The sequence below is a fragment of the Camelus dromedarius genome, chromosome 32, assembly GCF_036321535.1.
Source record: "Camelus dromedarius isolate mCamDro1 chromosome 32, mCamDro1.pat, whole genome shotgun sequence".
NCBI lineage: Eukaryota > Metazoa > Chordata > Mammalia > Artiodactyla > Camelidae > Camelus > Camelus dromedarius.
The window spans coordinates 6200236-6226421 of record NC_087467.1 but is presented as its reverse complement, the minus strand read 5'-3'; the positions used below and the strand labels follow the sequence as shown (position 1 = coordinate 6226421).

General features: G+C 47.5%; 1 protein-coding gene across 12 annotated transcripts in view; it reads left to right on the top strand.

The window, feature by feature from the left end:
- FHOD3 (formin homology 2 domain containing 3) overlaps positions 1-26186 on the top strand; it is a 411734-nt gene that overhangs the window by 236153 nt on the left and 149395 nt on the right. For all 12 annotated transcript variants that reach the window (XM_064481498.1, XM_064481499.1, XM_064481497.1 and 9 more), the window contains exons 7-8: positions 16288-16399; positions 24099-24193. In XM_064481498.1, coding sequence (XP_064337568.1) covers positions 16288-16399; positions 24099-24193 — 207 coding nt within the window. The remainder of the gene's footprint in view (positions 1-16287; positions 16400-24098; positions 24194-26186) is intronic.

Sequence of the window (26186 nt, the reverse complement as noted above, 5' to 3'; positions counted from 1 at the left end):
GGGGTGCTGTCCCAATGAGGAAGGTCCTCTCTGCCACTCGGTGTCGTAGAGGCGGGTGCTGAAGCTGAGTGAGGCTCTGGTGTGGTCTTCTCTGGTTTCTCGGGTGGGGCCGCGGGGGACCTGGCTGGAGGAGAGATTTGGAAGAAGCAAGAAGGGATCCTGGGAGCAGGTGCAAGGGAACCCAGGCTGGAGTGTGGTCAGCCTCTGGGGTGAGGGTGGGGTGGGTTGCAGCAACTGCAGTGGGTAACAGGGTCGGGCAGGGAGGGCAGTGAGGGCCTGGGTGGGGAATTTCAATCTGACTTAAGCTGGTCACAGAATCAACATAGCTCCCTGGAAGTCCCTGCAGAACACGTGGTCATCCCAGGCTCTCCCCATCCCTGCGGTCACTGCCACCCACACTTTGGCGGGCCTGCCGCTGCTGGCAGGTACCAGCGCTGTGCTCTCGGTGAGTCACATCCCCTGGCCTTGCCTCTCGCGTTTCCTGCCTCCTAAGGACTCTGCTGTATTTCAGGAGCACTCAGCCTTGATCTGGCTTTGCTATGAGAAGAGATCTAGTTGAGGCTGTGTCTTCCTTCCACGTTTCCCAGAGTCCTAGTGATTGTGCCTGTGTGGGTCCAGGGTCCCTGTGTGGGTGGGAGGGCCTCTTCCCTGTAGATGGCGCTGGTGTGCGGTGCCCACTGGGTCTCTGGGCCTTGCTTGTCCCTTGTGTCTTCCTCTCAGTTTTCTTCTTCCCAGTATTAGTGATAGTAGAGCCCCCTGCCCCGCCCCCATTTTATAATAGAAATGGCCATGGTTTCTCTCAGGAGACTGGGAATCTTTTCTTTTTCTCCTTTTTTTTTTAAACTTTGGCTTGGTTTTCAATGAAGAACGGATATGACTGTAATTTACAAACTGCTGTAGGTGACCTTACAGGCTGAGGGCTTATTCGGTGGATTTAGCCAGGCTGAGGGAGCATTCCTATCTCAGATCCTGTTTCAGTGTTTTCAGTTTTTCCCTTCCTTCCGCTGGGAACCTTCCCTAACCTTCATGTTCATTTGGAAGCTGCTCGCTCCCACCGGGCTCTCGGCATAGTCTCACACACCCCCAAAACAGGGAGACAGGAGATTTTGCAATAAAAATGGACTCTATTATGGTCATGATAAAACACTCACAACCAGCCGTATTTCCAAAAGAAAATAAATCCTAGCAGCTCTGCTTAATGATGGGGCCAGTGACCACCTTTCAGCTCATCACTGGAAGGGGGTAGAAGGAGGGCAAGATCCGGGTGGTGGTGGGAGGGAAGGGGAGACAGGAGAGGCGCCAAGAAGAGGAGGACGGGAATGGTGAGAGGAGAGACCACGGGCTAGGAGGGAAAAGAGGAAATGAGAGAAGGGAAGTGGGCCCAACAGGAACGCATCTGTCTGATCAGTAGATGGGGGGAAGGCTTGGAGTCCTCAGTGCTGTGACAGCATCCTGTCCGCTTCTCTTGGGAGTCATTCTGCAAAGAAAATGAGCACCAGGAGAGGAGCACACAGGGACTCCTTATTGCACTGCTGAATAACAGGGAGAAACCATCAAGTTAAAAGCCCTCAAAAATGAATCTGTAGAGGTTATGCTCCCCTCTCCTTTCCCTGTGTAGCCCACGTAGTGTTTGGGACCCTGGGTCCCTCTCCTGGGTGGCCTTTGTCTGAGGTGGGGCGGGATGTTGGCTTCCTGTCTAGCCACTTGGGGCATCAGCCCTGGGTCAGTGCTGGTTCCTTTCTCCATCACTAAATTTCCCACAGGAAAGTCCATTAGAGTCTTCAGCTCCTGTGTTCAACACGGGGCCAGTTACTCTGAGGACGAAAATAGAGCCAAGGGTCAGCCTAAGCCTGGTGTTAGACAGAGGACCATGGGTGACGCTCGCAGCCCATGTCCACTCACTGTGATGTCACATAATGGTCTCGCTGACCCTGCAGGTGGCGCTGACTCCAGGCCTGTGGCCAAAAGTCAACAGTGGCCGCAGCCCCCAAGTTTATCTTCAGTGTAGTTCTTATGAGATCACTTGTTCACAAAACCAATATGGTGGCCCCAGCCCTTCCCCACGATGGGAAGGACAGTGAGGAATCTGCAAGAAAGAATGGATGCACCAACATGAAACCCTTAGCTGTCGAGAAGGAAGCTTCAGTCCCCTCCCTCTACACACAGATGCAGTGATACGGCCACAGACGTTTCCCCAGTTCAAATTAAGAATTCAGGAAAGCCAGGGGTCCTGGCGTTTTTTGTTTTTTGTTTTTTCGTTTTTGACTGAGAGTTAGATATCTCAGAACCTAAAGAGCAGAAACCTGGAGATCCTGCTGTTTTTGCCTTAAACAGGCTCAGAGTTGATTATGGAATCCTGGGTTAGAGAAACCTTGTCATTCTGTTCTCATAATTCTTCATTTCCCTTCTATGAAAGGCAACACGGTGTGGTTTTTGCAGCGTGCCAGAGGGTCATTGTGCAATATTTGCAGATATTTGAGACTCATCGCCAGGGGAGAAAGTGATGCATCTGCAGCCAAGTCATTACTTTTTAAAAGAAAGAAAAAAGTGTTTTCAATAACATGTTTCATTCTATTTTCAAAAATCCATCTTTAAACTTCCCAGCCAGAGGTAAGAAGCCAATGCTCATCCCATGACTTTTGACACAGTATGTTTTTTTCCTCTTCACACATCTAGAAGTCTGATTAATTGGGGTAGGGTATTCCGCTTGTACAGCATAGCCTTTCGTCACCCCAACGTGGAGAGTCTGTCTCTCTGTATCTGTGTGGAACCCCTCTAGCCATGGATGAAGACCAGGGATCTTCCACCTCCTCATGGGTTCTCCAGGAACACGCCCTGATGTGGCCATGAAATCTGCCCTCTCTGTGATGCCGTCTCTGTATTTTTCCGTCAGCCCCATCGAAGCTGGTTCTTCCAGCTGTGCTCCAGGCTGCTGACCGCCGATCTCTAGACTTCCCCTGTACTGCGTGAGGGTGGTTGCGATGCCTGTGTGCCTCGATTCCCAGGTGGCCCGGCTACTAAGTCTGAATCGAGGGGAGCCCTGGCCACAGCCCCCCGTCACACACATCCACTCTCTTACACACCTTGGAGAGCTCCCCCTTCTCACACACGCGCGCACACACACGATAGGGACACTGCTCAGAGTTTCTTGTTAGGACAGTAAGATGATGGAAAATAACGTGTAGGATGGAGTTGGCGTTGGCGAAATTGACAGGGCTGGGAAGCCTGGGGCTAGCCCAGTATCAAAGCTCTGAGGTGATGAGGCCAAGCTAAGAATAGCAGCGGAAACAGCATGATGAACATGTGCAGACATATTTGAGGAACAGCTTCCAAGGACTGGGTTTTTGCATGTAGAAAAAAATCAGAAATCATGGCTAGGGTCTTGGTTTTGAATCTGGGCAGCTATGAATCCGGCATTGCTTCTGGCAGGAGTAGAAAAGTTGGAAACTGGGGTTCGTTAGCAGGAAAGCTTTGACATGGAGGTTCTGAGATGCAAGTGGCAACCCCCGGGAGAGCTGAGCGGGTGCATCCGTGGGCCGGGAAGTGCTGCCCGGTCATGGAGGAGGGGAGGCTCGGTGAGCCCTTTGGTCTTGGTCACTGGCGTGTCACTGCTGTGCGATCCACTCATGACCCCCCTGCGGGTGAGATCTGAAGGGCTTCTTCATTTTTAATTTTTTTTGGGGTAATTAAACTTTTTATTTTTAGATAATTGTAGATTGACATATAATTGTTCGAATTAAGCCATAGGGATCCTGTGTGGTCTTTATCCAGTTTTCTCCAAAAGTAGCATCTTGCAATAAAGTGCTGCCGTATCACAAACCAGGATATTGAGATTTTGGTGCAGTCAAGAGACAGAATATATCCATCACCAAGAGGACCCCTAATGTCACCTCCCTCCTGTTCCCACCCATGTCCAAATCCCTGGCAACCTTTAATCTGTTCTTCATCTTTATACTTTGGTGATTTCAACAGTGTTATAAAAATGCTAGTCTACACAGCATGTAACCTTTTGGAAAAGTTGGCTTTTTTTTTTCACTCAGCATAATTATCTGGAAATTAACTGAAGTGCTTGTTGAGTTACATAATGTAAAACAGAATCCTAGCCTCGAAGGGTAGGCAAAGCCTTGCTCAAGATGCTCCTGACATTCACCAGCCACATTCCTGATGCCTGTGGAGGCAGACCAGGTGCCATTCCCTCCGACAGCCATTGTTGGACACTGGTGGGTCCTTTTTGGGACCCACCTCCGCCTCTCTGTCATTAACCAAACACTGTGCACACACTCGCTTCCCTCTGGAAGCTCTTTGAGTATTTAAAGGCAGTCACCATGTCATCCTGTCCAAGCTAAACTCGATGGTTTCCACAGGTAGTCCTTGGGGACATGATTCGCAATTCCCCGTCAGGCAGGTTACTAATTTTTCTGTCCATCCAGTACAATCAATAGTAACATGGCAGGCTCCTGGGATACAGTATCACTCCTCCACAAATCCTCCCTCTGAGTTTAGCAGCATCTCTGGGTGCTGGCTCAAATCAAAATGATAATTCACTAAACCTCCCAGCGTGTTTTTGTTTTTGTTTTTTCTGTTTTGTTTTGTTTTGTTTTACTCATCCACATTTGCCTGTTTCTTCCATTCTCCATCTCTGTGGTTGATTTTTCACACCTAAATGAAGGGCTTTGTATTTTTCCCCATCGATTTCAGGCCAGAGTTCCAGCCTCAAGATAGTTTTGACTTTTGCTTTGGCCGTTGATTATGTTAACTCTTAATCCTAGTTTTATTTAACGTAAATTTAATAAGCAGAGCTTCTGCGTCATTGACTAAAATGTTGACAGAGGCAAGGAACGTGTAAGCCAGTGCAGCCTGCAGGTCAGGGTGTTGGGGTCATTTTAGTGAAGTTACTGACAAGACACCAAACTCGGTGATCATTCAGCCTTTCGTCGCATTCACAAAGGAGGCTGCATCTGGTGGTCAGGGTGAAAATTTAGGGTCAGGCACATCTCTGTGATCCTTCGGGTGGATTATTTCTATTCTATAAAATGGAGCTAATAATCTGTAAGATGGGATAGCAGTGAAGGATATATAAAACCCTGAGCATTGTACCTGCACCTGAGTGCTCAGAGTTGTGAGCTAACAACTCTTTCCTGCTAGTCCGCCTACCTCCCACCTCCTGATGAAAAAGGGAGATGCGCTCAGCTTGCCAGGGCCTGCTCACCTGGAAACTGCTGGTCTTAGATGCTTCCGTCTCTCTTCTAAGTGCTCAAGAGACATTCGTCCAAAAATCCTCTGGAGCATATAATCCAGGATCAGTAGTGGGTTTAGAAAAATGTAAGATATAATTTTTCTTCATCCTTAATCCTTTACCAGAAATTGAGGCAGTGAACTGTTTATAGGTTTTTGGCAACTCTTCTGTTCTCTCCCTGCTGTTTTAAGGATTACCAGTCCTAACTTTGCGTTGTGTGAGGTGCCTGCATTATAACTTCTCAGAGTATCAAATACTATGTTTAGTAATTCTTAATGGTATCATGAAGGATTCCTTTGATTAACATGTTCAAATGTAAAAAAATGAAATAGTGACCGTCTTGATATGAGTGATTATCTGAACTCCTGCTCTTATTCTGAAGAAACACCATTTGTACTGTTGTTGGAGGTACATAATTTCCCAAGGTTTTTAATCTATGCATCTTTGGATCCTCACGTTAGAAAACAGAGGTTGGATGTCTTCATTAAAATCATTTTACCTTCAATAGAACACTCATTAAGATGGCCTTACATCTGGCTTCTATCCAGGAAAGGAAGGCTTTAGGCTTTAAAAATGTTTCCAGGGACTGACATAAAAAATATGTCTTGCAAGGGTTAAACGTTTATTCACTCTTTTTTCTTCTGGGTTCATTTTGGGCAGCTTCTGTTGACTTATCAAGGTAACTGGTTCTGTGCTCACTGTGTTGAGTCCTCCTGATGAACTTCTTCACCTATTACAATGCTTTTTATTTCTAGCATTTCTGCTTGACTCATCTCTATAGTTTTCCTCTGCTGAAATTTCTCATCTGTTCATGCATGTTGTCCACTGTTTCCACTAGAGTCTTTAACATATTAATCATTGGGAATTTTGTAGTTCAATGTCAAGTCAAATCTGCATCTAGTTCTGTTGATTGTTTTATTTCTTGACAGCAGGGGTGAAGAGTTGGGGCCTTCTTGCTTTTTTGGGGGGGTACATCTTGTAATTTTGGGTTGAAAGCTTGCCATCACGTATAGGACGGAACAGAGGTAGGTAGTGCTTATGCCTCTAAATGGGCACGTCTCTACCGCTAGGCTATTACAGTGGAGAGGTTGTCAGTCTGGTCATGGGAGCAGGCTTGGGGTTTTACTGTTGCTATGGTTATCTTCCTCCATGCACCACCAGTTTCCATGTTCCTTAAAGCAGTATCTTATGCTTGAGGTGAGGGCTGGTTTGCCAAAGGGTTTTTCTCAATGTCCATTTTTCACTGTCAGCTTTAGAGCTTTCCTGCGTGTCTGGGCCTTGGAGGGGATCTCTCTTTCCATGCTCCTGCCCCTCCCCTAGTGGAAACCTGCTGTGGGTTGGTGCTTAATGGACTGGACTTTCTCCATCATCCTTGATCCACATTGATCTTCAGCAGGGTCAGTGTGCCTGGGTCTTTGGTGGGGCTCCCTCAGTGATGCCACACCTCCCTCCGTAGTAGGACACCTCTAAAGGTCTGGGCTCAGGATGGTTTCCTGTCCCTTCCCCAGCAGCACAGGCTTATTCTTTTCCTTTCTACACCACCTGTGCAGCGGGGGCCACAAGATTTGCTGCCCTTCCCTCAGAGAGGAGAAGGCTCTGGGTGTGGCTTCCTGCCTGTCCAGGTGGCGTGGTGGCTGCTCCCCTCCTCCAGTGAGGTGGTTGCTGCCATTCTGGTTATCTGGCTGTGCAGCCCCCAGACCTGCACCCTGGGGAGTCTTACATCTCTGTCCCTGCCTGGGTCTTCCTCATGGTGCCACGGAGGTCATGGGACAGCAGCTGTGAGGGCTGCCACATCCCACCTTCCTTTGCATCTGTAGTTCCCAGGGGTTCCAGACTCTTAAGATCATCCATGCTTGGCCATTAGCAATTTGTTAAAACTGTGATCTAAGTTTTACTTACTGCTTGGTATGGTGGCCCCGTCTTTCTTCCCTCCTCTGCCTCAGATGGGCCATTGCTGTGTTCCATCTTTTCTTGGCAGAAGGGAAGTCCCTTTTTAGGGTTCAGGCTACTTGGTTACCCTGAAGCCCCAGCTCTCCGATGGGCTCAAGGAAAGCTGATTTTAATGATAATGTGGCCTTTTCTTATTGTTCGGTTTGGAGCCACACTTTTTGCAGCTTTCTAAGTAGAAGGCAGAAGTACCATTTTCTATCTTTAAAAACACGTTAAATAAAATACCATGAGATCTACTCAGCCCATAAATTCTATCAGATTTTTATGTTTAATCTTTCTAAATTACTTGAATGAAGATGTGTTTTATTAATAGAAGTTTGGATTAAAACTAATTTCATGATGCAGTTAATGGTAACAGACTGAAGGAAAAACAGCTAAAGTTTATTGGTCTAAAATGAAAACTTGATATAAATAACCTTTAAAAACTTTTACTGAATTTTTTATGATGATAAAAGTAATATATTCTCTCTGTGTAAAAATTTAGAAATACAAAAAAGTAAAAACCATCTGAAATGCTACTACATAAAGATTAATTTTGTACATTTCCTTCTAATTTTTTTGAAATTTCCTTACAGTTAACTCAAAATATAGTATAAACATTTTCCTGTGTTATTATGGTATGTTAAAAAATAACACTTAATGCCTGTGTAATATTTAGTCATATGAATGAATGTACTATATAATTTGATTTTTCTTATATTATAAAATCAAATTGTTTCTGATTATGTACTATATTCAAAGAGCTTCTTTGTTTCTTCATGAAAACATATTTGGTGAATGAGGTTGGGTTTGAATTTCTTCCATGTTTATCAACATCTCATTGGGTTAGATTTTTAAAATTCCACAGGTTTTAATAGCAGATTTAAGTAACATTTCTGTCAGAGATACTGTGGGTACAAAGCACCAGCCTCTCCTTTAGGGATGTTGTTCTCCTGCTGATTATTGGGCTGTGCACACCCAGAAAATGAATTCTCCTTGATTTGATCTCTTGGATACCCTCCCCGAGGACAATCTCAGTGGAAGGAAAGAAAAAAAAGAAGTTTGACTAGTCATTGTTTAGAAAGAAGGAGAAACCAGGGTTTTAAGCCAGGCCTTACAGGAGCCTGCTTGCTGAGGTCCCCATGGTCCAGGATGGGTCTCCAGCCACGGGGCTGGAACAGCAGTTTCTTCATCCACTCTGCGATGATCGGCTTCAGGGAGCTGATTTTGTGGTAGGAATCACAGCTCTCCAGAGGCTTGTTGATAACCCAGAGTGACAGCTTACTGATTTATGTCGACATGATCCCCAGGAATGGGAAAAGCAGGAGCAGGGTGGGACTTTGACCCTTCTGCCCTTGTAGGGCTTGTGGCCCAGGACTAGCAGCCGTGTTCTAGCAGCTGGAGAGAATGGGAATGGGTGGTTCCATTACGGAATAAAATCTGGGGGGATGTAAACACCCCAGAGTAGCCAGTGTGCTGTTCCTTGGGAAGAGACGTCCTAGAAGAGGTGGATGGACAGGAAGACCAAAAAAGCATAGACTTCCTGGGCCACCCCGGGAGTAGCCTGCTGACCCAAGTCTGCCTCCGCCAGCGCTGCTCACCCCCATGCCTGCAGCCTCCCGCCACCTGCCAGTGCGCACCTGCCCTCCCGCTCCAAGGAGATGTGCACTGACTGCCAAACTCTTGCTAACAGCTCACCATTCCAGAGGTTTGGTTGTTCTCCACTGTCATGTTTCCAGCGCTGGTTATTAACATAAGAAAGGATTTTAGCATTGATTATTGTTCGGAAAAGAATGTCACATTCCCCCAAGGCTTTTTGTTTTTGCACCAGAGGGAAAGATGGGGTTCCCCATAGTATAGTAGAAAAAATCAGAACGGCCTGTGTTTTTCTTGGACTTCCTCCGGAAATTCGCTGTGTGACAAGTTGCATAGCCGCCTAGAACATGAGATTTTGCATCTGAAGATGAGGATGTCACTCAGTGGGAAAGTACCCACCCTGGTTGACTTCCCTCCTTCATTTTGCAGATACTGTCAAGGCAGTGTTTCGGTGAGGGTTTTCGGTAATCCTTAGCCATAGCAGAGTGGATTTGTATTACCTGTTATCAACGAACTCTTCATAATTACACTGAGTATCCTAAGGGAAAGTCAAGAAAAGTGGACTTTTTTTGGTCTTGTCTACTTTTAGTCATTATTCGTTGAGGAAATTAAGCCCCAGGATTTATCTCAATAGAAGAAAATGTTCACTTGTGGCATTACTTATTCATTTGACGTTTATTTAAATTATTTTTGAATTATCTTCTATATTTTACATTCTGCAAGATTTCCTACCACTAACTAGTAAAAATTTAAGGGCATCCCAGCCTTGCACTCGGCTACTACATCAGTCACCAGGTTGATTCCCTTTCTGCAGATTGCAATGGGTCATAAATAGGCTGGCCGTCAGGCCCTGAGGTCACAGCACATGGACCTGGTGCAGGTGACCTCCTGTCCTGGCAGATGTGTCCACACTGCTCCCCCACAGACACCTGAAAGCCGCGGCTCAGAGCTCTGTACTCAGGGGATGTATTTGGGTCCATCCTTTACCTCACTTTGCAGACGGTGTCATAGAAGGGGAGAGATTTGGAGCCCAGGGTATCTGTTTGATAAGCAGTTGCAAAGCCCTTAGGGCTCATTGTGAGCTTGTTGCTCAGGAATTCCGAGCTTAAGTATATGCCTTAGGAATAAAATGTTTAAGAAGTCACTTCAATTTTGTTGTTGTCGTTACAGCACGTTCTTAGTGCTGGTGAGTTTGTAAATAATGAGACAAAGCTTTATGGATCGAGTTACCTTACAATTTCTAGTTCAGTTTTAATAATCAGCAGTCAGTTCTTTAACATATTTATGCTTTTTTGGAGGAAACGACTAGAATGAAGCATGTCTTTCTAACCCTCTTTGTAATTTAAATCCTGAGGGTTGGAAATTGTTTTCTTTTCATGGTTGCTGAGTTTTTAGAAGAGGAGTAGGAATTTGGAGATTTGGGGGACTAATTTTATTTCTACTTAATAAGCAGCATATTTGACCTGCTAAGTCTAGTTCCTGGTTTTCTCTAAGTACAGTCAAACATGAGGGGAGTTCCAGTTTGCTTTTAGGTGCAGAATTATCGAGAAACTGCCTTTCATACCTTTCCCATCCATCTGGTACATGCATTTTGTTTAAAACCTAGACACCCCAGTTCTGTACAGGCTGACCCCAAGCCCTCCCTGTGGGTTGACCCAGAAAATTAAAAAAACAAAACAAACAACAAAAACGGCCAAGCACCGCGTGGACATCATCCTCCTACTCTCAGTCCCCGCCTCCTTGATACGGATGGGACACTGGAGTCTGGACTTGTTCCCGCAGTCTGGGGGCTCGGTCCTCTGACTGCAGCTTGACTTGAGAAGTGCTACGTCCCCGGGCCGTCAGGCGTCCCTGTTCCTCTGAAGACTCGTGGCCTCTGTTGTGCTGTGTAGGAGCAGAAAGTGAAGGTGACAGCGCAGCGGAGGGGAGGGCTCAGCCCAGCTGCCCCCAACTTCGAGAGCACAGGTCACAGCGGGCTGCATGTTCCTGTCCTGGTACAGAGGGGTGTCTCGGATTCCTGTTAGAACCCGTGATTTAGCTCCATGCTTTTAAAACAATGTAACACGTAATTTATTATAATGGACAGCACTAAAATAGAGTTCTAAATTTTTTAGAATGTGATTATAGTTGACTCTTGAATTACACGGAGGTTAGGGTCACAGACTCTCCAAGGAATCAAAATCCGCGTATAAATTATAGTCAGCTCTCTGTATTTGGGGTTCCTCTGTATCCGCAGTTCTGTGTCTACAACCTTGGATCATGTGCTGCTATAGTATTTACTTAAAAAATTTTTTTCTTATTGAAGTGTAGTTGGTCTACAATGTTAGTTTCAAGTGTACAGCAAAGTGATTCAGTTACACATATACAAACATATATATATTCTTTTCAGATTCTTTTCCATTATATGTTATTATAAGAAATTGAATATAGTTCCTTGTGCTCTACAGTAGGTCCCTGTTGTTTACCTATTTTGTATATAGTAATGTGTGTTGTTAATCCCCAACCCCTAATTTATCCCTCCCACCCTTTTCTCTTTGGTAACCATAGCTTGTTTTCTACGTCCATGAGTTTGTTTTTAGTTTGCAAATAGAATTTGTATCTTTTATTTTTTAGATTCCACATATGAGTAATATCATATGATATTTGTCTTTCTCTGTCTGACTGACTTCACTCAATATGTTCATCTCTGGGCCCATCTATGTTGCTGCAAATGGCGTTATTTACTTTCGAAAAAAAATCTGTATATAAGTAGACTCATGTGTTATTCAAGGGTCGACTGTATATAAAAAGTAGGTAATGTCTACCCCTAAAAAAGTGGGCTTATTCGTGTAGTCAGGAACCCAAAGATTGTCCCAGGGCTCTCCTGCTCCCTGGAGGCCTAGGAGGCTGGGTGGCCTGGCCAGCTCTGATCCTGTCCCATTGACTCTCCTCCCCTCCAGATGGGCTGTGCTCTGGGAAGTGCCCTCTGTCCTCAGCAGCCAGGCTCTGAGGGCCTCCCACATGGGCACCACCCTCAGGTGTCAGGTGTGGAGGTGTTCCGGGTCCTCTCTGCACCGCAAGGCAGGGCTTGCTTACCCCCTCACGGACCCTCGCTGGGTGCTGGGCATCTGGAAGGCACTCAGGAAGTTGAAAGAAGCAGCAGAACCTTTTGGGACTGGGAGGGGGCCCATGTGGGCTCAGCCAGCGCACACCCCTCCAGGAGCTGAATTTGTTCCCCCGTAGGCTCAGCACGTGGCCGCTCAGAGCCTCCGCACTTGGGGCATTCGCTCCTCTGGTGTGTCGTTTGTCTTAGAACCACGGCCTTGGAGGCTGACTCCGTGTTGCCCTGTTTAACTCTTTTGAGACTGGTTGCTTTATCTTCCCAAGTGATTGATGCGCCAGAAGAATGAGAATGAGTTCTTACTGATTTTCCCCCGGTACTGAAGGGATAGGCAGGTGTGCGGCGAGCCTGTGAGTCCTTGCAATGAGACCCCTCATCAGAACATGCAGAGCTGAAATCTTGGCTTTCGCTGCCACAGTTCTTAGAGAAGCCTCGGTGTCTGAGCCGCGCAGTAGCATGTGTCCTCTTGTCCCCACCCTCCTCCTTCGCGATCCTCGCTCCTGCTGCCTCGGTGGGCCTGCCTCCCCTCCTCCGCCACTGGCCTCTGGTTTGCCTCTTCTCCGCAGATGTGGACTGGGGATCTCCATGGCCTCCACTCCTGTTAGAATGTGTCCAAAGTAAGCTCAGTGGCACCCAGTGTGGATTTTCAAGAGCCTTGAGATGGAGCAGCGTGTTTGGACTTGGAGGAGTGGATGCATGACCTCCACTGTGGCTGCTCCAAGGCTCTGGAGGGTTCTGATAGCATTCCAGATACTTGAGGGCATCAGAATAAGTGGTTTCTGGATAAATGAGGGCTTGATGTAGAACTCTTGAAGTCAGGTACTTTTATTACTTTCAAGTCTATGCAGTAATTAACATTAACTGAGGCATTTCCGAGGCGGAGTCCTGCTGGATGTATTTTGATGATTAGTTAGGGCATGCTTGCAATTAGTACTGTTCATTTCCATAAAATTAACGTGCTATTGCTCTTTTTTTCTAAAGTACTTTAGCTACCTGTGATTAATTTTACATAGAAAGGCTTCCAAATATACATAAATGCAAACTTAGACTCAGTAGCAGCCAAATTCATAGAAACCTAAAATCAAGAAACAGAAGAGTTTAGGGATTTTTTTTAAAAAAAACATAATTTCAGTGCCAAAAGATCTCTGTAAGCAGAGCCTTGATAGCAAAGGAGCAGACAACATGAATAGGCGTGTTGAGATGAACAGAAAAAGAAAATTTTGTGAGAAAAGTGGTTTCTTCCCTAGAGAGGCTCGTCAGAGAGAGAGTGGCTGGGAGATTCTGGGTCCCTGGGACCACAAAGATGCCCAGAGTGAACCTGGATGAGCCGGGCATGCGGGGGCCCTGCTGAGACCCGCGGGTGGGGAAGGGGGTGGGCTGGGCACCTGCCAGGTTCTTCCCCACGAAGGCACTGAGGAGGCTTAAACCACATAATAACAGTCCACCCGCTGAGGAGGTCGTCAAGCCTAGACTTGCTGGGTTGTTTTATTTACTTGAAAAAATGTTTTCAGTTCTGAGTGTACAAAGATAGCACAGTTCACTGTGCCATGCCGCCCCCCAGCCTCGCGGTTGTTGAGAAGAATACTCTGGACTTCAGTCTGTTCCCAGTCAGGGAGAGTGGAGGACCGAATGCGGGACTCGGGATGTCAAGGTGAACGTGCTCAAGAGCTCAAAGCCCTCGGAGGAAGGCAGCTCCCTCTGTGACAAGGACGCCACCATGAGAAGCCCGAGGCCCCGCATGGCCTCCGAGCAGCGGTGGCTGCCCTGGCCTGGCTGAGGCCCGGGGTGGAGTGGGTTGTGGCGGTGGCGGGCCCGGGGGGCTTGGTCCGCACACGGAAGGGGCTGCACTGGCACAACAAGCCTCCATGCAAGGCACCCCGCCGGCCTGCCCTCCACGTGCGGGGCTGACCCAGCAGCTCCTCAGAGGCAGATCCTGTTTCCTGTGTGTCAGAGAAAACCGCATCTCTGCCACCAGGTAGCTTATGTTTTGGTTGGGGGGCTGACAGAGGAATATCTGGTCGACAAACACATATGTCAGTTTCAGGTCCCGATAAAGGATGTGAAGGAAATAAAAACAGGGTGATGTGAGTGGTCCAGGGGCTTCTTTAGATGAAGTGGCCAGGAGGGGACATTCCTCTGATCTGAAAGGTAAGGAAAGGCCAGACCTGCGGTGACTGGTGAGGGACTAGCCAACAAGAAGTCTCCAAGTCATGTACAAGCTTCAGGATGTGATACACGTTAGTCACATGACGAAGGAAAGGCAGGTGGTGGGAGCAGCTGGGGAGAGTCAGAGAGCTCAGCCAGGCCTGCAGGAGTGGCTCCCACCCCGATGGGACGCAGAGTGAGTGGCGGGTTCCGAGTGCCAGGGTCACTCTCTGGCTGTGATTTGGAGAGTGGACTTCAGGTTGACAAGCCCAGAAGTACTTGGGAGGCTCCCGTGGTGGTAGGGTGGACAGGGAGATGGCGACGTGGATGGAGTCAGGGCAGGGACAGCTCCTACAGCCCCGGCAGACCGAGTCATTGTCATTGGGTGGGAAAAGGCAGGGGGACTCCCATGTGCACGTGGCAGATGGCGGGGCCTTGTCCTGAGACGGGGACTGTGAAAGTGGTCGCCAGGCTGGAATGAGCATGAGGGCAGATCACAAGTTCTCTTCTGGCCATGTTGAATTTGAGGTGCCTGTGAGTATTTGAGTAGTGATGTCCAGGGGCCAGGCCTGCAGAGCATTGAGCTACAGATGGGTTTTAAAACTCGGCGCCTGGATGAGTGCATCTAGAGAGAGTGTGTGGGAAGGGAGCAGGGACAAGCGTGAACGCCGTGGCCATCCCACACCTAGAGGTCGAGCTCCTTAGAAGGAGCCAGCAAGAGTAGGTAGGAGACAGTGCAAGGCCATGGCAGGAGGAAATTGTTTCGGGAGGGAGCGATTAATTGTGTCACGTACTGCTGAGAGTTGAGCTAAAACGAGTGTAGAAAAGTAAGCATTGGACAACATGGAAGCATCGGCAGCCTTGACAAGAGGAACTGAATTTGCATGGTGGTGATGGAAGCCCGACCACACTGGGTGGAGGAGATGGTGGGAGGTGGAGATGGGGAGTGTGGCAGCTCTTTTGCGTTTTCCTAGAAAGAGGAGCTGAGAACCACAGCACAGGCTGGAGAGAGATGTGGAGTCAAGGAAGAGACATATGGTTTACTAGGGAAGTGTGACAGAGGAGAAGGGCCAAGGGGCAGAGGCGGTTGTGTGAATTGGAGAAATGACTTGGGTGGGTGTAGTTTTACACTGTTTCCTGTGGTGGGCGGGATGCTCCAAGTCCCCTGTAAGGTCAATATGTGTCCCTAGTATTTTGATGTGAGCAGGTGCCTACAGGAGGCGCTGGGTCTTTCTTGCCTGCAGAGCAAATGGAGAGCCTGGGGCCAATTCTCCCCAGCCCCGATGATGGAGGTGAGGGGACGTGGTTGATCGGCTGGTCACTGGGGTATTCATTCATTCAGTGAGCAAACATCACTGAGCCCACTGTCTGCCAAGTGTAGTCCCGGGCCCTGCAGACACGTCGCAGATCAGCCCCTCTCCCCTTGAAGGTGCTTTCTGCCCCAGGGGGTGATGGGACACTGCCCACCCACCTGCTTTCAGGGGAGGAGCAGCCCGAGGAGGCAGGTTGGCTGTTTCTGGGACATAAGAATCGAACCTGTTTCCAGGAGGTGGCTGGTGTGTGAGTTCCTTGAGGAGGGGGTTCTTGAAAAGAAGTGGGGTGCAGGAAAGGAGACTGTGGGTGCAGGTTGCAGCAGCAGCACTTGTGGAGAGCTGACCTGAAAACCCCCAAGACTGCCAGTCCCTGCAACCCCTGGCTGGCTGAACTGAGTTAGGATCTGTGTCAGTTTCAGTTGGGAGATTGGGGAATTTCTCCGGGTAAGTGACCTGTGGCCTATGGAAGGAGGGGTCTCCTGGGCTGCATACGGTTCCTCACGAGTGCGGTGCCCTGGGCCCAGGACTGCCAGACCCCAAGGGGCAATTTTCAGAACTTGGTTCAGGTCCCTGCTCACTGGGCTCGCTGTTGTGACCTTGGACAAGTCATTTAACCTGCTGCGCTTGCTTCCTCACCAGAAAAATGACCTACTCCAGATAAAATGAAGTAACTGACCAGCTCATTTGTTAAGAGACTACTGGGGTGAGCTCTGGGGCCAAGGGTTCGAATTCTGGGTCTGACTCTAGTTGTTCAATCTTGGGCGGGGTACTCTGTGCCTTGGTTTTCTGATCTGTGCAATGGGGATAATACCGGTGCCTGCCTTCTAAGGCATCCGGTAATCCGCGTAATTGCTAAGAAGGGCGGCTGGGCCGTTTCCAGCGCTGGATGCCAGCTCCTGTTAGGACGGAGCCTTGAGGCGTTCCCGCCGTGGCTGAAGCTCCACTTTGGTTTTCTCTTCTCTGCGCAGTTCCGCCTGGTGGTGAAGACGGCCCTGAAGCTGCTGCTGGTCTTTGTGGAGTACTCGGAGTCCAACGCGCCTCTTCTGATCCAGGCCGTCTCTGCCGTCGACACAAAAAGAGGTGAGTGGTCCCTGCCACCAATTCATCAAAGTAAAAGTGTCCAATGGAAGAGGGTGTCCATTTTTCACATGTTCAAAGCAGACTTAAGAATGAACAAAATTCCCTTTGTGTGGACCTCCCACTGCAGGAAACATCTATTTTGGGAGAGTAGGTATACAAAGATTAGGGATGGAACGTGGTTTGACAGTGAAAGAAAAACCCTCCTGGGCTTACCCAGGACAGGTCATCTTTACGCTCTGTTTTCAGCCCCCGCGACTAAACACACAGAACCAGCTCCCTCTCCTCTTTTCCCATCACGTTGGGATCCCTCTGGCTCCCTCCTCTCCTCCCCTCACACGTGCTTTATTGGCTCTGACCCCTAGAGGTTCCTTGAATATCCTCCCTTCCGTGTATCCTGTGCGCACACCATCTCCCACCTGGCGTCCCTTGCCTCCCTGAAGTGCTGCCTCCCCTCCCCTCTGCCATTGGAGGATTCTTCTAAAACACAAATTTGGTCACATCATTCCCCATCTAAAACCTGCCAGTGGCTTCCCAGTGCCCAGAGGATTAGGACCTGCCACCCCCATCTCTCAGCTAGCCTGCACCACGCCCTCCCTCCCCCAGATCAGAGGGACAGTTGCTTCCACAGCCTCGTCCCTGCTGGGTTGTTGTCCTTGCCTTGTCCCTCAGGAGTGTGCACCCTGCTCGAGGGCGGGACGTCTGTGTCCTCTTGGTGTCCCAGCACCTGGCTGGCCCCCAGTGGGCAGGCCTGCCCTACGTTTTTGGCGAATGAGCTTTGGATTTGACTTACTGAATAGCATGCCGTGGCTCCTATAATATTGTGAAGCCTGAAGCTAAGATGGGGTTTTTTGTTTTGTCATTTAAAAAAAATTTTAGTTTTGTCCCTCAGTAGGATGTTTTTATTAATGTTATTGTCCACCAAGAACAAAAACTTGGTAATATTAATTTTTTTTCTTTTTATGTTTATTACAATAATACTCTCTATAGAAAATTTGGGGGAAAATAAAGACCATAAAAAAATCACTTCTAATCTCACCAGACAGAATTGTTGTTAGTGTGTATTTCCTTATGGTTTTGTGTGTGCACACACACGTGTTTATGTACAAGTCAGCCGAGGTACAACTGTCAAAAAGAAACGAGAAGGGGTAGGGTTATAGCTTAGTGGTAGAGTGCATGCTTAGCATGCACAAAGTCCTGGGTTCAATTCCTGTTATCTCCCATAAAAATAGAAAGATTTTTTTTTTTGATTCCACATATGAGCGATCTCATATGGTATTTTTCTTTCTCATTCTGGCTTACTTCACTTAGAATGACATTCTCCAGGGACATCCATGTTGCTGCAAATGGCATTATGTTGTCGGTTTTTATGGCTGAATAGTATTCCATTGTATAAATGTCAAGGGGGTGGGGGGTGGGAAGAGACAGACAGGGAGTTCGAAATTTATAGATACTGACAGGCTTATGTAGAATAGATAAACAAGATTATACTGTATAGCACAGGGAAATATATACAAGATCTTGTGGTAGTTCACAGTGAAAAAAATGCGACAGTGACTATGTGTATGTTCATGTAGAACTGAAAAATTGTGCTCTACACTGGAAATTGACACAACATTGTAAAATGACTAAAACGCAATAAAAAATGTTAAAAAAAAAAAAAAAGGAAGGAAGGAAGGAAGAAAGAGGGAGAGAAGGAAGGAAAGGAGAGGAAGGAAGAAGAAGGAAAGAGAGGCCTGAATATCCCTCTCTGATTCAAACCACTTGTGTCTCTGACTTAAGCGTCGCCCAGAGACCCACATCCAGGGCTGAATCCAAGGATGAAAGGAAGAGACTTACTAGTTACTTTGAAAGTTTGACTAGAAGTTAATGGAGGCCATCTCGGACCACCAACTGGGCTCCTGCACCTTGCCCACGGAGCGCACAGGCAGAGGTCAGCCCCCAACACAGCGGATTTCAGGCCGGTGGTGACTACAGGCCTTTGTGTGGGTGTGTTGCAGAGACAAACCCTGGTGTGTGGTCAGGGGCTGTGAGTCTGGAATAAAGAAACCAGACCGGAGCAGGTTTCTTTCTACCACAGCTTGCTGCCATCTGAAGCATGAGCAGAAGACCCTCATGGCCAAGAGCAGATCAGTGGGACCTCCTGAGAACCCTAATGAAGGCCGCCGGTGGCTCAGAAGCCAGGGTTGGCTTTCCCAAGGCTGGTCATTGAGGCTTAGGGCTGAAGGTGGGTGTTGGGGAGGAGAGTGAAGCTGGTCCTTCCATTCATCCTTGGAAGAGTCCTACTCCATTCCCCAACTCTGGGGGTTACTTTAAGACAATTAGGGGACTCTTTGTTCTCCTGTCCTAAATGTCAGATCACCCAAGGGTACAACCCATTAAAGGGTACAGCCTTCTCATGACCTTGAGCTTCTCCTTTGGCTTTATTGAGTTGGGAGCTCATAGTTTTCTTCCTTGCACTGCATATTTCACAGAGGGCGTATTGTGGGGGTCGAGGGGTGAGCCCAGGGCTTGGTACCCCGCCTCCCAGACTCCACCTGCAGGCTGAATCAGAGGCTCTCTGCCATTCTCTCTCCCCCAAGACAAAACGCGGGCCATCTTTTCCCAACTTGTAAAAATTTAAAATCAAAACAGCTAGCAGATTGTTTTCTCAACTTCATGATTTTTGCCTATAAAATTTCTTAAGCTTTTGGCAAGGACTGTCATCTGTCAGCTCCTGAGCATGAACTGCTGAGAATAAAAAAGGAATAATGGGAAAACTCGGATGTAGCTTATCATGGGTGGTTCAATAGCATGTTTCTCTATGGCATGTGTGGTCTTGGCTGCGATTTTACAACGCACACATATAGCATCACCTTAGGAAAATTGCTCCTGAACCCTATGATGGAATTGAACACATAAATATGTCATGCTCTTCTGCCGAGAGAAGCATGACTTCCAGGTGTGTTTCCATCTCGCAGGTTTAGAAGCAGCTCTCCAGGCCTCCTCTCAGCTGGATGGCAGAGTAGATGGAGGTGCCAGAGGGGACTGAGGGCCAACCAAGTATGTCCATTTCTACACCAGTTTATAAATGAGCCATAAATTGTAGTCCTTAAGATGGCTTTAGACTGCTTCTTCTGGGGGATAGGTGGAGAAAGGGCCTGTTAAAGTATAGACTTTTTTTTTAATAGAAAGGAATCTTTTTTGGATGATGAAAACCCTCAGGTTTAAAGAATCAGCCAAGAAAGCCAACAAATGAGGTACAAGTCCTCAAAAATTACTGCCACCTACAGCACATGAAGTTGTCCCAGAACAAGTTCCTCTGGTTGCTTTATAAACACACATCCCACACGTGGGTTAACCAGAAGGGTTCATTCTGTGAGCGTGGACAGATAATTTGCTGTTTGGCCAAGAGTGGGCCAGTTAGGGAGCAGGGTTAGAAGCTGAGGGATCTAAGAGCATCATAGGGTCCAAGTGCATAACTCATACATCATGATAAGTATGTATGGATTAGTGAAAATTAAAAGTGCCCCAGTTGACCCAGGCAGTTGGCACTTTGGCTCAGGGGCTAGAATGAAAAGGTGGACTTGAGTTAGCCTCTGGGCCACAGCTCAGTGTCACACCTGTCTGCTCAGACTGCTGGGACATCTTCTCTTTTGCCTGCATCTTCAAGTCGCTTTCCCTTTCTGGTGGATGGGACCGGGCAGGAAGAGAGAAAGGGAGTGAGCGCTTATGGAAGCCCCTGGGAGGGCCTTGCTTTGTCATGCCATTTTGCCACCATTAGAGACTTCCTTTCCTGGGGACCTTCCCTGTGGAAGTCAACAAGGAGCTAATTGAGAACCCTCGCTCCCCCGGGCAAGGTGCCCTTTCCCTCTGACTCTGTGGGTTTGCCTCTCAGAGAGAGGGTAGGGCAAGGGAGCAGACTGGGTCACTCACTTTGAAATTTGTCATCTGTCTTGAGTGCTGCTAATTTGGTTCAGCACTGCTTTTGAAGAGGTTCCATTTTTCATTTGAATGCGAGGTGATGAGACATGACATAATTTTTAAACATGTGTATCACACATGATTAAGAGGGAGAAAAGACCCAGCCATCCTTTCAAGCCACCCTGTATCTTGACTTGTGTCCGAGGATACACTGATCTGTGAAGAATGCGCCAGGCGTGGTGGAAGTTAGAGGCTGACAGAGCTCGCGCTCTGTCTCCATTGTTCCTCAGAACAGAAGGATACCCGTGAAGTGTGTTCATCAATCGTGATGAAAGGTGTGGAACGTGCTGCTAGGACCTGTGTTTGCTGGATATACTTTATTATTATTATTTTTAATCGTTGCTGCATTTCTTTCTTTTTACTTCAAAGTTTTTTTTTTCAATTGAAGCATAGTCAATTTACAGTGTTGTGTCAGTTTCACGTGTACAGCCTAATGTTTCAATCATACATATACACACATATATTCCTTCTCATATTCTTTTTCATTTTCATTATAGGTGACTACAAAATATTGAATAGAGTTCCCTGTGCTGTACAGTAGGAACTTGGTGTTTATCCATTTTATGTATAGTAGTTAGTGTCTGCAAATCTCAGACTCCCAGTTTATCCCTTCCCCCCACAACCACCCCCCCCCCCGTAACTGTAAGTTTGTTTTCTATGTCTGTGAGTCCGTTTTTGTCTTGTCAATAAGTAGGACCTTGTGTTTGACTGTTAGACCAACTCACGTACAAGGTGTTGTGCTAATTATCTTATTTTCTTTTGGGTTTAATACAGAGACCTAGTGGGGGAGTAAGAAGGGAAGAGGGTATTGAGCAACTTATTCTGTGCTCATTTATTCTGGGTTAAGAGAGAGGCACAGTGGTTTGCGGGGAAGAAGGGACTGGCCTGGGAGCCTGTGTGGAAGGCCTGTGGGTCCGTGTGGGTGTCCCCCCGCCCACCCCCACCATCACAGTTACGGCTGCTGCTGCTTGAGTGCCTGCCATGTTACAGACACTGTTCTAGGCGTTTTTCATATAAAAATCATTTGCTTGACAAATATTTGCATGCCAACCACGTGCTCGCAAATATTAGAGAAAAACCAGGTTGTCACACAGCCTGTAGTCACTCCGGTGTTGGTGTTTGGAGGTGGGGGAAGGGGAGGGTGGGGCTGGAGAGAGACGGACCATGATGATGAGGAAGGGGCGGCCCCTGGTGCGCTCCATCAGTGCTAGGGGAAAACGAGGAAGTGCTGTATCTCCGAGGCACCGTAGGGTGGATACGAGCCTTCCAGTCTAGGTGCATCTCCTGAGCCTCTGTTCATTCCACTGCTTTGGGGTTCAGTTTGTTTCTCTGCTATGTGAAGGGGGAAGACTGCATCGTTTATGATTCTAATATAGGCCCACCCCTGCCCACCCGTACACACACACAAGCACAGTATGGGGCAAGCGAAGGTGGTGGTGGGGGTGCCCTGGACCACTTCATTCTGACAGGTGGCAGCTCTTGGGACAGTTACAACTGCTGGTGCTTAACGCAGGCCAGCTGGAGCCCTGCCGGGGCTCTATGTGTTGAACCAGAACGTTTCCTCCCCTTTGTTCTTCCAAATAGCTCCCATTTTCTGGTCCCCAAACAAAAGCACGATCCTTCGCCTGTGAACTGTTAAATTATCAAAGGAGAATGAACATTCATCCCAATAGGGTATGAATATATGCACGTTTCCGGACTTGAAATCCTTAAATGGTAATAAGGGAATCAGATATCACAGTGAAGAATACGTTTTTTAATTAAGTTAAGTCAGTGTTTGTGTGTTTTCATTATAATGGATAAAATTATGTGTGTTTCTGCACATGTGAGGGAGAGAGAGAAAGAGAGAGAGTAGAGGTTACAGTCTGGCCACCTGCCTCTGTCCAGGATGCTTGCCCTTGGCCTTTCCTACCTCAGGCCCTGATTGGCATCTTTGGCTCCAAAGTAAGCAACGAGGAATCAGCTCTGGGCCCCTCGCACCACTGGGAATTCTTAGCATCAGTGCTTTCTCTCCTGCAATCTTCCCTTAAGCATGAGAATGCATGTTTTGCACTGAGGTTGGGTGTGCGTATGGGTGACAGTGACAGAGTTGCCCTCGTTATCAGCACAAGCAGAGGCACTTGGGATGTTTGAACCCCACCTGGACCGTGAGACCCGCGACCTGCTGACCACACTGGTTGTCTTGAGGGTGGAAACGGTAACTTGACTGGGCTTTGAAGAACAGGTGTGGACTTCAAAATCGTTGGGTGGCAAATATCAGCAAGAAAGATAATCCAGCCACAAGCAGGCGAAGGATCGTGCTTTTGTGCTCAGAGTTACAAAGGATCAGAGACACTCACTCCATAGGTCTGTAGTTTGGACCAACTGGGCAACCAGGCCAAAGAAAAGGCTTTCTGCTCACTTGCTTAGAGATCCAGCAGATCCCTGCGTGAAACTGCATCTGTGTCTTTCACATCATATAGCGGGTACCTGTTCCTTCTTTAATTCTCCTGTCTTTTCTGACTGTGAGCATCTGCCCCTCTGGCTCTTTTAAAACTGCCCCAGCTTCCCCCACCCCGTGCCCTCTCAGAGGTCCCCCTTCTCTAGGCAGCCGCTGCTTTATTGAGCATCTGCTGTGTGCCGGGCACTCTGCCAGGAGCACAGGGATAAGGCAGATCCCATTGCTGCCCTTGGGGACATTTTGTTCTCAAGGCCAGAAAGTCAGTTCCAACATAACCCATCCAAGAACCAGCATTTGGCACCCACGGGTTTTAACGTATTTCAGAATTTACTTTTATCCGTGAAAATAAGTTTGAGATCTCTATGGAGAAAGCAGGACAGAACCTCGGGGTCCACACCACCATGCAAGGGCAGCACTTCACTTCAAATGGTTGTCTCCAGCATAGGAAATCTTATTGGGGTGTTACGTCCCCTTTGTGGCCTTGGTCTTGGCTGGGCGGTCCTGAACGTGGAGGGTTTTCCTGCCCTCCCCTGAGTCCCAACCTTCATGAGCCTCCTCCTCCGAGCCCTGCTGAAGAGCCACCTCCTGCACCAAACCCTCTGTGACCGTCACACTGCGGGAGACAGACCTCACTCGCTGAGTGACAGGCTCAGCTGAGTGCTGTGCCTTTTGAGTGCTGTCACTCCGTACTGACATGTGTTCTTATGCTTGTGTCTAACTGCTCCGTTCCGTTATAAACCTCTTGAGGGCAGCCTCCCATAGACCCAGCTCCTGGTACCTGGTTAAGGCTTAAACAGTATTTGTGCCTTGATTGAGTAAAGACAATATACTTCTGCTCTTGAAATGTTTGCTAGACAGATGTTTCACGGTTATTGTTTGGAGTCCATTGCTAGAGTGATTCCAAAGACCTGCATCCTCTTTGCTTGCAGGAGACGGACCCACGGAGAGTAATGATAAAGGATTTCCACCCTCGGAGAGTGAAATGCATTTCCTAAAAAGCTGCACGTGAATGGAGTTTTTAAAAATCACATATTTAGTATAAAGGGGACTTTCCAAGCAAATTGCTAGGCATCCTGACAGGCAGAGTAAACATTTTCAGGTGGACAAGGATGATGTGCTATATTGTGACCTAATTAGAAGCATGTTCAAGTCCACCCTAAGAATAAGTGTCATGCTTTGAAATTTGGAATTTGAAAGACGCAGCCGTCATTGGGTGATTAAGTCTTTGGATAAACAGTGATGTGAGTTGGATAAAAAGTGTTGAATTGCTGTTTCTAATGATTTTTGTTTTACTCATAGGAGTCAAGCCCTGGTCAAACATCATGGAAATTCTGGAGGAAAAGGATGGGGTCGACACGGAGTTGTTGGTTTATGCAATGACGTTAGTGAATAAGGTTGGTTGGCGTTTGTTGTGGGTTGAATTGTATCCCCACCCTACCCCCCAAAGATGTTAAAGTCATAACCCCTGGTACCAGGGAATGTGATCTGATTTGGAAATGGGATCTTTGCAGATATAATCAAGTTAAGATGAGGCTGTTTAGGGGAAGGAGTACTGATCTCAGAGGGCTGGTGTCCTTATAAGAAGAGGGAAGGAAATAATGTAGAGGGAAGACAGCGTGTACACACGTCCCAGAGGAGGACAGCCGTGTGAGTCAGGGACAGAGACTGGAGTGATGCGTCTCTAAGACAGGGAACCCCCAAGAATGCTAAGGACTGTCAGCAGCCAGTCGGGTGAGGCAAGGATGGGTCCTCCCGCAGAGCATTCGGAGAGAGCATGGCTATGCCGACACCTTGACATCACACTTCTAGTCTCTCAAACTGTGAGGGAATAAATTTCTGTTGTTTTAAGCCACCCAGTTTGTGGTACTTTGTTGCAACAGCCCTAGGGAAACAGTATATGTGGAAAGCTAAAATTTGCCCTCTGAATCAGAGCCACATCACGTGGACCCCGTCGTGGTGGCTGGAACCTGCTTCAGCGTGCTTTTTTTGCAAGACAAAACTCTTTGCACCCACGTGTGGTGTGTGTACGTGTGTGTGCATGAGTGCCAGTCACTTACATGTGAAGGCATGCATGTCTGCAAGCTTTCTATGCTTTGGTCTTCCTGCTAAAACCAGAAAGAGGACAGTGAGAATTTTCCTATCAAGATGGCCACCTTAAAAAAACATTTTTCCGTAAGAATATAGGGGAGCAAGGTTTACTCGAAGGAAATGGTTCACAGCTGGGCAGAAAACAAAGCAGTCTTATTCCGCGGCTTATGGAATTCTGGAGATCAAGCCTTTGACGGTTTCATTTGCAAAAATTTTCTCCCATTCCGTAGGTTGTCTTTTTGTTTTACTTATGTTTCCTTTGCTGTGCAGAAGCTTGTAATTTTCATTAGGTCCCATTTGTTTATTCTTGCTTTTATTTCTATTACTTGGGTAGAATGTTCTAGAACATTTTTTGAGATGTATGTCAGATAATGCTTTGCCTATATTTTCTTCTAGGAGGTTTATTGTATCTTGTTTTATGTTTAAGTCTTTGATCCATTTAGAGTTTATTTTTTGACTGCTGGTGGCAAGGTGAGGATTCCTGAGGGCGGGTCCCTTCCTCCATCTGTGATGATGACCTCCCCTTGTGCTCCCATTCCTCCTGTCACATCCCGCCCTGGTCACTAGCTTGTGGGGCAGCTGCTATGTTCAGTGTCTGTCCTGAGAGATGTGCCCTGACCGTGGGTCCCCCGCTGACCTGGGACAGCCCGCTCTCAGGACTGGTGTCCCTTCATCCCAGTGCCTGGGTCCCTTCCTCATTCATAATCGAGGAAGGGTGGGTGGCTGTCTCCTACCTCAGCCCCAGGCATCGCATCAACTCCCCCCAGGGCCTCCGTCTGGTCTCCAAGCTGCTGGGTGCAGGCCTACAGGATCTACTGCAGTGATGGTTAGTTCTTCAAAAAAGACCCCGAATCTCTTCCTGAAATATAACTGGAGAAAATTCCCCTGTTGAACTGGGGACACATTCATAGAAAGCAGCATAATTATGAGAAGTAATTCTACTAGGTAGTAAAATGTTCTACAAACTCTAAGGATAAAAACAGTGTGGCCCTTATAGGTTATTACCAGATATTAAATCAACAATGCTTCAATTAAAAAAAAAAAAGCAGTGTGGATCTGACTCTTTCCTTGGCAGACAGTTGAAGCAGAGAGGCTCTGAAATAGACCTCGGTGCACAGGACAACTCACCCTTGGGTCGAAATCCATAGGGGTGGTTAGCTTCATTCACGACTGGGAGAGGTTTTGCTAAATGGAAATAAACAAAAACATGCTTTGACCATATGCCAAAGTACATTTCAGATAAAGAGTTCAATGTAACATATCAAACTGTAGAAAAATGAGAAGAAACTAGAGGTGAAG